Genomic DNA, 17,287 nt, shown 5'->3' on the forward strand with positions numbered 1-17,287 from the left:
GGGGGGTGGTCAGAGGGTTGAGACCGGAGGCAGGAGGCCAAGGAGGAGGCTTCTGAAGCAGACACTGTGGAGTAACCAGAGTCCTAAATGTCTGCTCCCTCCAAGGGGTGGGGGATGGCACGCTGTCCTCCCAGTACATTCTCCCCTGCTCTTCAGGCCTCTCCTCTCCTCAGCGAGCCGCAAGGTAGAGAAGTGTTCTCCAAACTGTGGATCATGACACTTGCCCAGGATGTAAGACCGACGAGTTTGTCACAATGGGTGCTTTAAACATTAAATTCTTGACTTGGATTCAGGTCATGATCTTGTAGTTCGTGGGTTCGAGCCCCGGCACCAGGCTCTGCTCTGGCAGCAAGGAGCCTGCTTGGGAGTCAGTCTCTCTCTCTTCCTCCTCCTCCTCCTCCTCCTCCTCCTCCTCCTCCTCCTCCTCCTCTGTTTCTGTCCCTCCCCCGCTTGTTCTCTCTCTCCCTCTGTCTTTCTCTCTGCCTCTGAATAAATAAATAAACTTTTAAAAAATTGAAAAATAAAAAATGGATTCAGCTCCGCCATCGTTCGTCCCAGGTGTTTCCTGGGGAGGCTGAAGGGAGGCTCCACTCACCTGGAGTCTTCATGCCCCTCCCCTTTTAGCAGCACTGCAGCTACACTCCTGTGTTGCAACGTGAGATGAGTAGGTTCCCCAGGTGTGGGTAAGGGTGTCTATCGAAGTCTCTGTATAAGGCCCCAGACCCAGCTCTTCTGCTGCCCTGCCATCGACTGCCCTGGAGCTGCATCGAGAACCATGGTGCCCAGGACCTTTGGTAAGGGCACTCCAGCCCCAAGCTTCTGTGACATCACACCCCTAATGCACCTCTGGACCTCAGACCTAATGCTCTCCTGCCCACCCATCCTTGGCTTCCTACTTGGTAATCGCCCCCAGGTTATCTCTGACTTCATCGGTCCTAACCTGCAAAAATATTAGACTCCGCTCTTCCCCTGGCCCTCCCTGCCACCCTGAGTCAACATCCACCCTGAGCTGTTCCCAACGGTGAAAGGAGGTCAGTGACGTCACGTTGTGCACCCCGGTGGCGACCAGAAGGCTCCTCTCTCGCATTATTCGCGTTCCCCTTCTGCTTCTCAGCTGCTGTCTGGATTTCTGAACTCCTGAGCTCAGGCTCAGAGGGAATCGCAGGTGAGAGCAGGCGTAGCGAGAAGGGAAGAAGGGACCGTACTATGGATGGAGGTAGGGGCTCCAGAGGTCCCAGACTAATCCTTGGAATCCAATCCAGCTCTGAGTCCCCCAGATCCTGGACTGTGGATGTCACAGCTGGTGCTCCGGTGTAGAGACCCCTGTTACCCCGTGGAGCAGTGCTGTGGTGAGGGGGCCTGACTCGGGGGTTCCAGGTGAACCTGCTGACTTGGCTTCCAGCACTGTTTTCCCAAGTCCTTGAGCTCTCTGAACGGGCTGCTGGGAGGTTGAAGGTCCCAGGCATGAGGCTCGATTGCACCAGGATCTGTGCCCACGTGAGGGGTCTATTCACATTCAGGCTCAGGGAGGAAGGAGAAGTGGATGGAGTTTTGTCATCTATGGTCCATTCAGATGAGCAATGCCTACTGTGTTCATAACACTTCCTTTTGGGTAACTACGAGTCTCTAGCATCTCCTTCCGTGTATTTCCTGCCCCTCCCCCCTTCTCCTTCCCCTCTCTTCTCCTCTTGCTCAAGTTGAATGAAGAGTAGCCCAACCACCTTCCAGAATTGCTTTTTATCCAAGCCACCCTAGGAATCAAGCGAGAGCCCGCCCCATACCCATTTCGCTGCTCATTCGCTCTCATCCCCACCCCTGACAACCACCAATGTGCATTCTGTCTCCATGGATTTTCCTACTAGTTTCGTTTAAATGGAATCAATCAGGGGCGCCTGGGTGGTTCAGTCGGTTGAGCATCCGACTCTTGGTTTCAGCTCAGGTCATGATCTCATGGTTTGTGGGTCCGAGCCCCACATCGGGCTCTGCCTAGACAGTGCAGAGCCTGCTTGGGGTTTCTCTCTCCCCCCCCTCTCTGCCCCTCCCCAGCTTGATCTGTGTCTCAAAAAATAAATAAGAATTAAATAAATAAATAATAAAATTAAATAAATTTAAATAAAATTTAATATAATTTAAAATTTAAATTATAATAATTTAAATATTATATATAATATATATTATAAATATTATATAATAAATATATATATTTAAAATAATTTAAATTATAATAATTTAAATAATAATTTAAAATTAAATTAAATTAAATTAAATTAAAATTAAAGGGAATCAATCATACCATACATGACTTTTTATGTTACTTTCATGTTCCCCTTTGCATAATATTTTTGAGGCTTATTGACACTGTAGAATTTACCAGTACTAATTCCTTTTTTAAAAAGTGTATTTATTTTGAGGGGGGGGGGTTGGGGAGGGGCAGAGAGTGAGGGAGAGAGACAGAATCCCAAGCAGGCTCTTTGCACTTAGCACTCGGAGCCTGACGCGGGGCTTGAACTCACGAACCATGAGATCATGACCTGGGCAGAGATCAAGAATCAGATGTTTAACCAACTGAGCCATCCAGGTGCCCCTACTTCATTCCTTTTTATAGCTGAATAATATTCCACCCTGTCTATATACCACAATTTGTTTATCCATGCATCTTTTAATGGGCATTTGGGCTGTTCCCATCTTTTGGCCACTGGAAATAGTACTGTTATGAACATGTGTATATGTGTATTTGAGTACCTGTTCTCACGTCTTCAGGGTATATACCTAGGAGTAGAATTTCTGGGTCAAATGGTAATTCTATGTTTAGCTCTTTGAGGAGCTGTCAAACTGTTTTCCACGGTTGCTAAACCATTTTATATTCCTATCAGCAATGCACGAGGGTTCAGATTTCTCCACCTCCTTCCCCATCCTTGTGATTTTCCACTTTTCTTTTTATGACAGCCGCCCTCGTGGATGTGAAGAGATAGTTTATAGTTTTAATTTGCATTCCCTTAATGAACAGTGATGAGCATCTCTTCATGTGCTGACTGGCTGTCTGTATGTCCTTTTGGAAAAGTGGACACTTTTTCCACTTTTAAACTGGGGTGTCTTTTCTTATTGAGCTGTAGGGGTTTTTCAACAAATTCTGGATACTTACCTCTTATCATATATGTGATTTACAAATACTTCCTCCCATTACGTGATTGTCTTTTCACTTCCTTGATATTTTTGTGTGCAGCACACAGGTTTTCATTTTGATAAATTGTATTTTTTTTCTTGGTCTCTGGTGCTTTTGATGTCATAGCCAAGAAAACATGGCCTAAACCCAAGGTCATTAAGATTTACTCCACTGTTTTCTGCTAATGATTTTATGGTGTTAGCTCTTATATTTAGGTCTATGATCAATGTGAAGTTAATCTTTGTGTATGGTATGGGAGAGATCCTTCTTTCTCTCCTTCTCCACATCCTTCTTATTCTCTTTTACACACAGACACACAGTTTTCCCAGCACCATTTGTTGAAAAGATTATTCTTTTCCCTAGTTCATTGTCATAGCACTTTTGTTGAAATTTAATTGACCGTAATTACACTGGTTTATTTCTCGACTGTCGATTCGGCCCATTGATCTACATGTGAGTCCCTTAGGTCAATACCACACGGAATTAACTAGTATAGCTTTGGAGTAAGCTTTGAAATGATGGCGCATCAGTTCAACAACTTTGTTCTTTGCTTTGGCTACTCTGGGTCCCTTGCATTTCAGTATGAATCTTAGGATCAGCTTGCTCATTTCTGCAAAGAAACCAGCTAGCATTTTGACAGGAATGGCGTTGAACTTATAGGTCAATTTGGGAGCACTGGCATCTTACCAGCATTACATTTTTCAACTCATGTACATTTATGGAGCTCGATTTATTTACACATTCTTGAAATTCTTTCAACAGCTGTATTGTTTTCAGTGTGCCCGTTCTGCACTCCCCTTGTTAAATTTATTAACAAGCATTTTATTATTGTTGGTACTATGGTAAGTAGAATTTTTTTTAATTTTTAATGTTTATTTATTTTTGAGAGAGAGACAGAGTGTGAGCAGGGGAGGGGCAGAGAGAGAGAGGAGGGGGGGTAGACAGGATCTGAAGCAGGCTCCAGGCTCCGAGTTGTCAGCACAGAGCCTGACACTGGGCTCAAACTCATGGACGATGAGATCATGACCTGGGCTGAAGTCGGATGCTTAACCGATTGAGCCACGCAGGCGCCCCCGTAAGTAGAATGATTTTCTTAATTTCAATTTCAGATGGCTCTTTGCTAGTGTGTACAATGGGCTTTTATATGTGGGCCTTGCATCTTGCAACCTTGCTTAATTCATCTGTTAGTTCTGTAGTGGCCTTAGTAGCTTCCTTGAGCATTGTTAATGTACTAGATGATCATGGTACTTGAAAACAGAAATCGTTTTACATCTTCTTTTCCAGTTTGAATGTTTTTTTTTCTCTTTCTTGCCGAATTTCTCTGGCTTGAACTTCTAGTGCAATGTTAAATCGAGTGGTGAGGGTGAATGTACTTGCCCTGTTCCAGACGTTGGGAAGAAGTGCATGCAGTCTTTTGCCATTAGGTACAGTGAGCTGTGGGTTTTCTTGTGGATCAGGTTGAGGAAGATCTCTGGATTCCCAATTTGTTCTTTGTTGTTGTTACTATTTTAGTCACAAAAGAGTATAAATTTTGTCAAATGCCTTTTCTGTATCATTTGAGATAATCATGTTTCCCTCTGCCCATATTCTCCTAATAAGGTTTATTACATTGAATGATTGTCATATGTTGAACCAACCTTGCATTCCTGGGATAAATCCCACTTGGTCATCGTGTAGAATCCTTTATATAAGCTGTTGGATTTTGTTTGTTAGTATTTTTTCTTGAGAATTTCTTAATTTATATTCATAAGAGATGTTGGTCTATAGGTTTCTTTTCTTGTGATGTCTTTGGTTTTGATAGTAGGGTAATATTAGCCTCATAAACTGAGTTGGGAAGTTCTGCTGTTTTATTTTTTGAAATTTATGGGGCACCTGAATGGCTCAGTCGGTTAAGTGTCTGACTTCAGCTCAGGTCGTGATCTCATGGCTCGTGAGTTTGAGCCCCATGTCGGGCTCGGTACTGACAGCTCAGAGCCTGGAGCCTGCTTCGAACTCTGTGTCCCCCTCTCTCTCTGCCCCTCCCCTGCTCATGCTCTCTCTGTCTCAAAAAAGCAAAAAAACAAAAAAACAACCCAACATTATTTTTCGAAGTTTATGAATGATTGGCATCAATTTAAGGATGGTTTTTTCCTTGGTCATTTTAGCTACAGTTTTGTCGACTCTGTTAGTCTTTTCAAAGAACACACTTTTAATTTTATTGATTTTCTGTGTTGTTTTTTCTATTCTCCATTTCATTTACTTTCCTTGGTATCATCACTGTTTCCTTGGTTCTGCTCCCCTGGGTTTGTTTGCTCTTATTTTTTCAGTCAGAAGACTGAATTATTGCTTTGAGATCTTTCTTCTCTTATCAAATAGGCATTACGTCTATAAGTTCTCTGCCATCACTGCTGTAAGCTGTACGCCATATGTTTTGATACATGGTGTTTTCATTTTCATTTGTCTCAAACCATTTTTGAATTTCCTTTGTGACTTTAGATTTCCTTGACCCACTGGTTATTTTACTTAGGAACTGGCTCTTATATTGCTGCATATTTGTGAGCCTCCCAAATTTCCTTCTGTTGTTTACTGCTCCTTGAATTCCACCGTGGTCAGAGAACGTATTTGGTATGGTTTCAATCCTTTTACATTATTGAGGCTTTTTCTATGGCTTAGAATATGGTAGAGCTTATAGAATGTTACACGTGTACTTGAAAGAATGTGTATTTTGCTATTTTGAAGTGTTCTACAGATGTTTGTTAGGTTTAATTGGCTTCTAGTGCTTTTACAAGTATCCTATATTCTTTTTTTTTTAAGGGAAAGAGAGCAGGAGTTGGGGAGAGGGGAAGAGGGAGAAAGAGAGAGAGAGAGAGGGAGAGAGAGCACGACAGAATCTCAAGCAGGCTCCACATTCAGCTCAGAGGCCCATGCAGGGCTCGATCCCATGACCCTGGGATCATGACCTGAGCTGAAATCAAGAGTCGGACACTCAACAGACTGAACCACCCAGGTACCCCCAAGTATTCTATACGCTTGATGACCATCTATCTGCTGTTTTGTTCTATTCTTGAAAAGGGGGTGTTGAAGTCTCCAGCTATTGCTGGATTATCTATCTTTTTTTGTTTGTTTAGAACTCAAAACCTTTATTTGCACTGTAAAAGGGAAGAAAGGTGATTGGTAACCGCGTGTGTGATGCAACAGAATTAGTTCTTACCATAGAGAGCAACACATCAGCACTCTAACCACCTACTCTTATAACTCGGATTTCACAAGAGCATACATACCCAAACATATTTCCCCACACGTGCATGACTAATACTCGCTAAGTTCCAGTGACAATAACTGTATTACACCTAGGTCACTGGTAAAGAACTGAACTATCAGGCCAATATATTTTTTTAATTTTTTTTTAAGTTTATTTATTTTTGAGACAGAGACAGAGCATGAACGGGGGAGGGTCAGAGAGAGAGGGAGACAGAATCGGAAGCAGGCTCCAGGCTCTGAGCCATCAGCCCAGAGCCCGACACAGGGCTCGAACCCACAGACTGCGAGATCATGACCTGAGCCGAAGTCGGACGCTTAACCGACTGAGCCACCCAGGCGCCCCGAATATTTTTAAACATTAAAAAAAAAAAAAAGGCCCAGAAGGCAGAAAAATCCCAAGGGAAAAAAGTATTGGGGATTTTAACATTTTTAAGTGAAATTTGTTTAAAAAATTTTTTAATGTTTATTTACTCTCTCAATAGAGACAAAGAGAGCGTGAATGGGGGAGGAGCAGAGAGAAAGGGAGACACAGAAGCTGAAGCAGGCTCCAGGTTCTGAGCCGTCATCACAGAGCCCGATGTGGGGCTCGAACTCACAAACCGCGAGATCGTGACCTGAGCTGAAGTCAGACTCCCAACCGACTGAGTCACCCAGGTGTCCCAGGCGCCCCAGTTTTTAAAATGAAATTTAAAGGGATGAAGGACATGACAAAAAGCCACTGGTATTACTTTACCAATTCAATAAATGCATCTCAGAAATAACTGTTATCATAAAGGGGTTTCAGATCTTTCCCTGAATTTTTATAAGCAGACCACATCTAGTAAAGGTCCCTCCTCCCCAGTTTTGCTTTACTCCCTAAACTGATTTTGGCCAGTAGTTTCCCCTCTAGTACTGGGTCATCTCGGAAGTACCTTAGGGGCACCTCGGTGGCTCAGATGGTTAAGTGTCCGACCCCTGGCTTAGGCTCAGGTCATGATCTCACAGTTCATGAGTTCGAGCCCTGCATGGGACTCTGCACTGACAGCACAGAGACTACCTGGGATTCTCTCTCTCCCTCTCTCTCTGCCCCTCTGCCCCCTCTGAAAATAAATAAGTAAACATTTTTTTAAAAAGCACATTAGACAAACAAGCTGACAGGTGGGGCCCATTGGGAGTGTCCAGATCCAAAGACCTCAGTTTACCCTAAGCTTCCCTCTACCTGGGCTGCCCACTCAAGGTCACCTCACATATCATCCGTTACTTACCGTTAACATTATTATGATCTGCCCCTGAGCCATATGCTCTTTGGATCCGCACCACGATCCATGGGGGGAGAAATCCGCAAACTGTCACTCTCCTCTGGTTCCCTTCCTCGAGTTCATGGAGCCTGCGCCCTTCTGCTAGATCACGTGATAACCGTGAGCATGGTCCCAAATAGCTCTCCAGGGAGTAAATAAAGGGGTTTGGGACAGAGTTGCTTGAAAGTTCTAAGGATAAGGTGCCTGGGAGATACAGAAATGGCAGGTGTTTTGTAGGGGAGGAAACTTAAAACAAATGGAGAAGCCATCCTCTCTGCATTCTCACTAATGCTGGGGCCACCACACGGAGGAAACCGCACTCACCCAGACCTTTGCCTCCTGTTTTATCCATATGATCCCATGGTTACCTGCCTCTGTGTGCTTTCAAAGCAAGGACAGCTGCGGAATGCGTGAACTTGGTAAAGCACTAACCCGGTCACGTGATTGCATTTAAATTTTTTTTTTTTCTTCAACGTTTTTTATTTATTTTTGGGACAGAGAGAGACAGAGCACGAACGGGGGAGGGGCAGAGAGAGAGGGAGACACAGAATCGGAAACAGGCTCCAGGCTCCGAGCCATCAGCCCAGAGCCTGACGCGGGGCTCGAACTCACAGACCGCGAGATCGTGACCTGGCTGAAGTCGGACGCTTAACCGACTGCGCCACCCAGGCGCCCCATGTGATTGCATTTATAAACACCCTTCGGGTCGCCTCCGTTCTTTCCCATTTCCTGCATCTCTCCAACTCCATTCCTAGTCGGGGGGGGGGGGGGGGGGCAGAAGTCGCAACACAGGTAAGGGGAGCTCCAAGTCCAAGACCCTTTCAAGCCCAGCCGTATCCCCAAAGCAGCCCTGCACCCAAATTCTCTCCTTGTCAATCTTACCCCAGCTTCCTTCCTCTTCCTTTCCATCCTCTGGATATCTTTAACACCTGCCCCACCCCCCACCCCCCACCCCCCACCTGGGAAACTCCACTGCATTCTTAGAATCCTAAGCTATGGCATCCCAAGTTTTTCCTGCATTCACTCCCCTTTAAAGGGTCCAGGCTGCTCGGACCCAGCTGTCTAGACTCTTACGTGCATCAGGAACTAGCCCTTAGGCAGAGGTGGCCCCAAACCCAAGCGTGTAGAGCAAATCTGGAGCCAAGCCTTCCCCATACTGGCCTGCCCTCCCTGAGGCCAGTCAACCCAGTGGCCGCACTCCAGCCCCATCCTCAACCTCCTTTCCCTCTCCTCCGGCTCCTGTGTGTGTATTAGTCTTTCTTCTCCAGCACTCAAAGACTGTCACAGGTGAGTACCAGGATGGGGAAGAATGAAGAGGGACGAGGCTCCCCTTGGGAAGTGGGGTCACGGTTCACAGAGGGCTTCTGACTGGGGGAGTTAGTGCCGGGACCTCCTTGGGCTCACACCAGCAATCTCTGCCCAGATGCCCCCATGGGCCCAGGGCTGTGGCTATGTCAGCAGGCGCCCAGGTGTGGGGACAAGATCTACAACCCTTTGGAGCAGTGCTGTAATGATGACACCATCCTGCCCCTGAATCGGACCAACCTCTGTGGCCCTAATTGCACCTTCTGGCCCTGCTTTGAGCTCTGCTGTCCTGAGTCCTTTGACCCCAAGAAGTATGTTGTGAAGTTGAAGGTTCTGGGTGTGAAGTCTCGATGCTATTCCTCCCCCATCTCCGGGGACTGTGCCAGGTGAGGACCTTGCCCCTGGCTGAGGAAAAGAGGGTAGGGATGAGGAGAAAGGAGGAAGGGAGTGTGGGTGTCTAGGCCATTCCTTTTGAGGACACCCTGCTCACTTAATCTCCAGCAGTGACTCAAATCTTATCATTCATCCCCTTGTCTGTGCTTCATAATTTATTGGTTCCTCCTTCTTTGCAGCAGAAAGATGTTTTCTCATTTGGAAAGATATTGAAGAAAATAAATTTCCACTAAGGCAGCTTGGAAAGGAAGGCTGGGGCAGGCATCAGCGTCTGTGCAAGGAAGAGCCTGGGATTTCCACCTTGGAGAGAACTTAGCTGACTGCCACTTGGTTTTCCCAGTGTGCTCCATTTTGACGTCTGCCCATCATCTCTGTCATTGCTCCCTTGTCCTTCGGTCCCTCTGTCCTGATTCACCACCCTTGCTGATACGTGTTAGTCAATCAGCTCACGGAGGTGCCGTGTACCATAGGCACCCGTGGTTCTTTGGTTGCTCTATGAAACCCCTTTTGCTATTAAATATCCATGGGATTCTGTTGCAAAAATAATGTGCTCTTCAGACTCGTAACTTCTCTGGAGAAGATTTTCCAGCACGTATCAGACTTGCTTGTGCTTCTGTATGGCCTCCTAACTTAAGAGATATGACAGATGCCAGCAGGCCTATTGGGTAACTCCTAGCTGCTGAGTTCATTATGCTTCAAGTTGCTTCAAGTTGCATGTGGGAAAGAGCCTTCATTCTTGCGAGAGCAGAGTAGAAGGATCTAGTAAGGCTCATAGGCTTCACCCTTAGAGATAACGCCCAAGAGAGAGTACTACATTGTTCTGCGTCCAGCCCTTGGGAAAGAGGATTTCTGATTGCCTTAAGTTACCTGAAGGAGTAGCAGAAGTGTCATCAAAATGGTGAAATGGAAGTTTTCTACCGTCTTCCCCTCAAAGAGCATTGATTTTGACGATCACCCACCATTCAAGAGTTTAGCGCAGCCACTCCACGGTGTTGGTGCCTCAGAATCCTTTTTATTTGGCCAAGCAGCCTGCAGGGAACCTTAAACTGGCACCCTCCCCCATTCCCCCGTGCAAGTGCATACCCCACATAAAAGCCTGCTGAGTCAGAAGCAAATCTAAGTTCCTGATTTCCCTAACAGCCCTTAAGGTCAACAGTCTCCCTTACCCCCCAGGGCCTTCCCCTGGGTGCCCCTCAGATAAGATCCCTGTGGACCTTACCGAAACACTGCCCTTTATGGTTTAAACTGACCAATCTGGCCTTAGCCCAGGGACCCTAAAACATTCCACTCATAGACCTAAATAAAGGCATGTGCCCAGAGTCCTGCCTCTCTCTCTCTCTCTCTCTCTCTCTCTCTCTCTCTCTCTCTCTCTGCCTGCACCCTGCCTTGACCACCTCATGTGGCCCCTTGCGTCTTGCCAGGTACTTCTTCTAGAACCTGTAACAAATTATTTATTTCAATTTCTCTTGTGATCTTTAATTGAACCTTGGCTTACCAGCTAGTTGGCCCTCCATGCTCCGCTTAACAACTGTTAATTTAACAAAGTCGTAATACCCACAAACAAGAGTGCCTTTGTGGAAATCTGGGGTCCAACACAGAAGTTCCAGCATACCACTGGAGGGGAAAGAAAGAATGAATAAATGAATGAATGAATGAAAGGGAGGGAGGGAGGGAGGGAGGACACAAACTTGGGCATTCAGCACTGCCCAGGGAAAACAAATGGGAGGCTGTCAGCACCTGGCCTGCCTTTGCAGTATGGAGAGAAAGCACCCAATTTTAAGAATTCCACCCAGGGGCGCCTGGGTGGCTCAGTCAGTTAAGCGTCCGGCTTTGGCTCAGGTCATGATCTCACGGCTCGCAAGTCTGAGCCCCGCTCAGGCTCTTTGCTGACAGCTCGGAGCCTGGAGCCTGCTTTGGATTCTGTGTCTCCCTTTCTCTCTCTCTCTCTCTGCCCCTCCCCCCACTTGCTCGCTCGCTCTCTCTGTCAAAAATAAACATTGAAAAAAATTAAAAAAAAAAAAAAAAAAAAGAATTTCACCCAAAGCAGGAACAAGTAGTGTGGAGCAGGAGTAGCCATAGAAAAGGTCTAGGGGCACCTGGGTGGCTCAGTTGGTTAAGCGTCTGACTTCGGCTCAGGTCATGATCTCACGGCTCGTGGGTTCAAGCCCCGCGTCGGGCTCTGTGCCGACAGCTCAGAGCCTGGAGCCTGCTTCGGATTCTGTGTCTCCCTCTCTCTCTGCCCCTCCCCCACTTGCGCTCTGTCTCTCTCTCAAAAATAAATGAACTTAAAATAACATTTTAAAAACATAAAAAAGAAAAGGTCTAAGAAAGCCTCAGAATCCCTAACAGGATCGATGGAAGGTATTTCCCAAAGCCAGTCAGTAAGACTGCAAGAGGTGACTGCTTCTTCCAATGCAAAGACAGCAATGCCAGGATTCAAGAGACATGGAAAGTCAAGGAAACAGGACACCGCAAGTGGAACACAATGACTTTCTAGTAACTAGTAACTGACCACAACGAAATGGAAACCTGCTATTTACCTCACAAAGAATTCGAAATGGTTGGGCTTTTTTTTTTTTTAATTTTTTTAACATTTATTCATCTTTCAGAGACAGAGACAGAACATGAGCGGGGAAGGGGCAGAGACAGGGAGGCACAGAATCCAAAGCAGGCTCCAGGCTCTGAGCTGTCAGCACAGAGCCCGACACGGGGCTTGAACTCACAGACTGTGAGATCATGACCTGAGCCGAAGTCAGACACCCAACTGACTGAGCCAACCAGGTGCCCCGAAATGGTTGTTTTAAAGAAGCTCCATGAATTACAAGAAAACACAGAAAGACAATTCAATGAACTCAGGGAAACAATACACTATCAAAGTGAAAAGTTTGACAGAGAAATAGGGATCATAAAAGCCAAACAGAAATTCCAGAGCTGAAGAAGTAAATGAATGAAGTGAAAAAAATGGAATAGAGAGCATCAGTGGCAGACATGATCAAGCAAAGACTCTGTAAAGTGGTAGACAAGTCAGTCAAAATTATCTAATCAGAGGAGAAAGAAGAAAAAAGAAAGAAAAAGAGTTAAAAAGTTTTTTTTAGGTTTATTTATTTGAGAGAGAGAAAGCACACGTGGGTGTTGGGCTGAGAGAGGGGAGAGAGAGAATCCCAAGCAGGCTCCACACTGTCAGCACAGAGCCCGATGGGGGCTCAAACCCATGAACTGTGAGATCATGACCTGAGCTGAAACCAAGAGTCAGACACTTAACTGACTGAGCCACCCAGACGCCCCCCAAAAAGAGTTTTAAAAACTAAACTGTGAGGGGCACCTGGCTGGCTTAGTTTGAGGAGCATGCAACTCTTCATCTTGGGGTCATGAGTTCAAGCCCCACATTGGGGGTAGAGATTGATTTAAAATAAAATTAAAAATTAGAAAAAAAAAAACCTTAAAAGCCTAACCTGTGAACAACGGGATGCCATCAAAACAAAACAAAAAAATGCATCATTGGAGTAACAGAGAGGGAGAAAAGACCAAAAAGCTTATTTAACAAAATAATGGCTGAGAATTTCCCAAATCTGGGGAGAGATTCACGCATCCAAGTTCATGAAGCTCCTAACCAACCCCCCAAAATTTCAACCCAAAGAAATGTTCTCCAAGATACATTATAATAAAACTGCCTAAAATCAAAGATCAAGAGAATTTTAAAAGCAGCAAGGGGAAAAAAACTCCTCACAAATAAGGGAAATTGCCTAAGTCTATGGTCGATTTTTCAGTTTAAACTTTGCAAGCCACAAGAGAATGAGATGACATATTCTACGTTCTGGGGGGAAAACAATCTGCCAAGCAAGAGTACTTTACCCAGCACAGGTGTCCCTCAGAAAAGAGTGAGATAAAGACTTTTTCCTAGACAAACAAAACTGAGGGAGTTGAGCACCAGTAGATCTGCCTTCAAGAAATGCTGAAAAGAGTATTTCTTTTTTGTTGTTGTTGTTGTTAGGTTTTATTTATTTATTTTTAGAGACAGAGTACAAGTGGGCGAGGGGCAGAGACAGAGGGAGAGAGAGAATCCCAAGCAGGCTCTGTGCTGTCAGCACAGAGTCTGACTCCAGGCTCGAAATCAGCAACCGTGAGATCCTGACCTGAGCTGAAATCAAGAGTCAGATCCTTAACCGACTGAGCCACCCAAGTGCCCCACTTTCACTCATGTTAACTAAACTCAGTGCAGTAGCTGTTTGACAATTTATGTAAGTCAAATCATTATGCTGTACACCTTAAGCTTCTAGAGTGATGTACGTCAATTATATCTCAGGAAAAGTGGGGGGGGGGGGGAATGTAACTATCTTGAGACAGACAGAAATGGAGACACAATATACCAACACCTATGGGATGGCAGCAAAAGCCGTTCTAAGAGGGAATGTGATAAAAGCCAACATTAAGAAAGTAGGATCTCAAGTAAACAAACTAACTTTACACCATAAGGAACAAGAAAAAGATGAACAAACTAAGCTCGAAGTTGGCAGAAGGAAGAAAATAACAAAGATCAGTACAGAAATGAGTGAAATGGAGACTAGAAGGACAATACAAAAAAAAAAATCAATGAAACTAAGAGTTGGTTTTTCGGAAAACAGACACAACGGACAAACCTTTAGCTGAACTAATCAAGAAAAAAAAAAAGAGGACTCAAATAAGCAGAAGTATAAATGAATGAAAAGGCATTGCAACTGACACCAGGAGAACACTGTGGTTCTTAAAAGACTACTATGAACAAGTATATGCCAACAATTTGAGTAACCTAAAAGAAATTAATAAATTCCTAGAAACATACAACCTACCAAGACTTAATCGTGAAGAAAGAGAAACGATGAAGAGACCAATAATGACCTGATGGTTTCACTGGTGAATCCTAGCAAACATTGAAAGAAGGATTAACACCCATCCCTCTCAAATTCTTCCAAAAATCTGAAGGAGAGGGAATTATTTCCGAACTCATTTTACAAGGCCAGTGTTACCCTGATACCAAAACCAGACAAGGACACTAACAGAAAATTACAGATCAATATCCCTGATGAAACAGATGCAAAAAATCCTCAACAAAACATCAGCAAGTTGAATTCAACAACACATAAAAAGCGGGCACCCGGGTGGTTCAGTCAATTCAGCCTCTGACTCTTGATCTTGGGTCATGTCACAGTCTCACGGATCGTGAGTTCGAGCCATACATCTGGCTCTGTGCTGACAGCACAGGACCTGTTTGGGATTCTCTCTCTCTCTGCCCCTTCCCACTCACACACTCTCTCTAAATAAATAAATAAACTTAAAAAAAAAAAAACACATAAAAAGGACCACACACTATGACCAAATAGGATTTTTTTTTTTTTAGGTTTTATTTAAGTAATCTCTACACCCCACGCAGGACTCGAACCCATGACCCCAAGATCAAGAGTTGCGTGGTCTTTCAGCTGAGCCAGCAAGGCGCCCCAGATGGGATTTATTTTTGCACTGCAAAGGTGGTTCAACATACACGAGTAAAAGATGTGATACACCACATTAACAAAATGAAGGACAAAAAAGGGTAGATATACATACTTACACACACACACACACACACACACACACACGCAGAGAGAGATTTCTAAGAGAACCTCTGGTAGGAATGGTGGTTCAACAGGGACACAGGTATCAAGACAATGTGGAGGTCCTCTCGCGGAGGACTTAAACGGATGATTCTGAAAAGAGCCGTTTCCGTCTTGCAAGATGCCATGCAGTGTGGTTTCCGGAGCCAAGAGACTGAGACGGAGACTGAGACACCCTTAGAACACATTTGTGAAATGTGGTCTTAATTTTCTGTGGCTCTTTCCTCTTATTTTCATGGGAAATGTATTTGTGGTAGAATTCTGTGTAGGGAAGATACAGGCAGTTCCTTTACTCGACACATTTGTTGATCTGTCAACAGTGTGTAATGCCAAGTAAACCAGACCAAGCAGATTCACAGCGTGGTGGAAAGACAAAAGACGCTGACAGGCCATCTGCGAAATTACATACAATGAAGACAGTGGAGGCGGTGACAATGGGCGAGAGGGGCTCTCGAGGTAGGGCAGGAGAGGGAATCTGGAGGACAAGGGCTTTTTCGTTCTGAGGAACAGGTGAGAGAACATTCTGGGCAGAAGAAGCAGCAAGTGAGGAGGCCCTCAGATGAAAAAGGAAGACTGGACATCAGGAGAACTAAGAGGAGGCCAAAGACACTGCTGAGGGACATGATTAGGCAGGGCCTTCTAGGATGATGAAGGGTTTGCCTGATTTCCAAAAGGCAATGGGACACCAGTAAAGGCGTTCAGGTGGAGTGAAGCGGCCATTCTGGCTGCCGTGCGGGGGTAAGATGTGAGGAGTAGAGTATTGTCAGTGTGAATGGGTTCAAGGAACCTTTGCAATTATTGAGGCAGTTGTGCATGGCTTGTTTGAATCCAGTGGCAGAGGTAACAAGGAGGAAGTGCTAGCGGACTCAGAAAGAATTAGCACTGAAGAAAAAAGGGGGCACCTGGGTGGCTCAGTCGGTTGAGCGTCCGACTTCGGCTCGGGTCATGATCTCACGGCTCGTGAGTTCGAGCCCCGCGTCGGGCTCTGTGCTGACAGCTCGGAGCCTGGAGCCTGCTTCCGATTCTGTGTCTCCCTCTCTCTCTGTCGCTTCCCTGCTCTCGAGCTCTCGCTCAAAAAGAAATAAACATTAAAAAAGACAAGGACTCATGTCGCAGCTTAACTTAATAGAGAAATTTGTAGTATTTGCAGGTTATCACAAACTTTGTTTGTTTGCTATAATAGCAGCAAACATTTACCAAACCACTAGGTTCTTGGCTGCAGGAGTCCTCATTATCAGGGTTCATTATCTGAGTCTTGCAATTACCAGATTGCATGGGGAAATAAAAGCTGTTGTCACAAAAATATTAAACTGACCCTTAATGCAGTAGTCCCCACCAGCACATATGTCCCTGTTTACCACTAGTGTGAATCCTCTCTCATCACAGAAACTTCCTTATAGGCCAGCCTCTCTGTGACCCTCTGATGCAAGGTGAAATTGCAGATCTTACAAAAGACGCTTGGTTACAAAAAGTCTTTGAAAGCGAAGTGGGGGGGAGGGGTGGGGAAAGTGATGGAATCCCACCCAAATCCCTTGACCAACTGGGATCTGACAGAGACAGACCAGTTAACTTTTTTTTTAAGTTTATTTATTTATTTTGAGAGAGAGAGAGACAGTATGAGTGGGAAGGGGCAAAGAGAGAGAGAAAGGAGAGAGAGAGAATTCCAAGCAGGCTCCTTGCTGTCAGCATGGAGCCCAATGTGGGGCTCAAACTCATGAATCTTGAGATCATGACCGGAGCCAAAGTCAGAGACTCAACTGAATGAGCTGCCCAGGCACCCTGACTAGTTAACTTTTGAATAAACTATCATCCACAAGGATAATGGCATGACGAGCCTTCAAAAAGGTATGATACAGAGATCAAAGGAGTAAGAGAGGTCTCTGGGGACCTCGTCAGTGCCCTAGAATAATTTTCCAAAAATTAACTTTACGACTTAGGTTATAAAAGCTAGACGTGAAATAGTTTTGTGGGAAAAATTCTAATCTATCACCCTCCTCCCCCACCAAAAAAACCATCATTTGATTCACTGTTTATTTGAAGAATGAATCTCATACTGCTGTTATAGTCTGAATTTTGTTCAGTTAAAGATAGGCCTATTTTTAAAATAAAGGTTTTTTCCCCCGATTTTTTTATGGTGGTAAAATACAAATAACATAAAATTTGCCACCTTATCTGTTTAAAAGTGTACAATTCAGTGACATTAAGTACATGCATGCTGCTGTGTGACCATCACCAAACAAAAAAAGAGAGGGGGGATAAAATTATATGATCATCTCAACAGA

General features: G+C 44.9%; 1 protein-coding gene across 2 annotated transcripts; it reads left to right on the forward strand.

Moving 5' to 3' along the window:
• The first annotated feature begins 674 nt into the window (after positions 1-674).
• On the forward strand, positions 675-10,090 carry LOC132675818 (insulin growth factor-like family member 3). 2 transcript variants are annotated; one of them, XM_081791492.1, is made up of 4 exons: positions 675-793; positions 8,916-8,967; positions 9,104-9,371; positions 9,558-10,089. In XM_081791492.1, the coding sequence occupies exons 1-4, from the start codon at positions 776-778 to the stop codon at positions 9,589-9,591; spliced, it is 372 nt and encodes a 123-aa protein (XP_081647618.1). In that variant the 5' UTR covers positions 675-775; the 3' UTR covers positions 9,592-10,089. The 2 variants fall into 2 exon arrangements, with proteins under 2 accessions (XP_081647618.1, XP_078295782.2); XM_078439656.2 differs by lacking the exon at positions 8,916-8,967 and having other exon boundaries at positions 675-794; positions 9,558-10,090.
• Positions 10,091-17,287: the final 7,197 nt, after the last annotated feature.

The sequence above is a fragment of the Panthera onca genome, chromosome E2 (genome assembly GCF_046562875.1).
Source record: "Panthera onca isolate mPanOnc1 chromosome E2, mPanOnc1 haplotype 2, whole genome shotgun sequence".
NCBI classification, from domain to species: domain Eukaryota; kingdom Metazoa; phylum Chordata; class Mammalia; order Carnivora; family Felidae; genus Panthera; species Panthera onca.

What these genes read in the sequence shown, in the direction of transcription:
- LOC132675818 (XM_081791492.1), top strand. An exon ending in GCACTCAAAGACTGTCACAG is followed by an intron (nt 8,968 to 9,103) that starts GTGAGTACCAGG and finishes ATCTCTGCCCAG; the next exon opens with ATGCCCCCATGGGCCCAGGG. An exon ending in ATCTCCGGGGACTGTGCCAG is followed by an intron (nt 9,372 to 9,557) that starts GTGAGGACCTTG and finishes CCTTCTTTGCAG; the next exon opens with CAGAAAGATGTTTTCTCATT.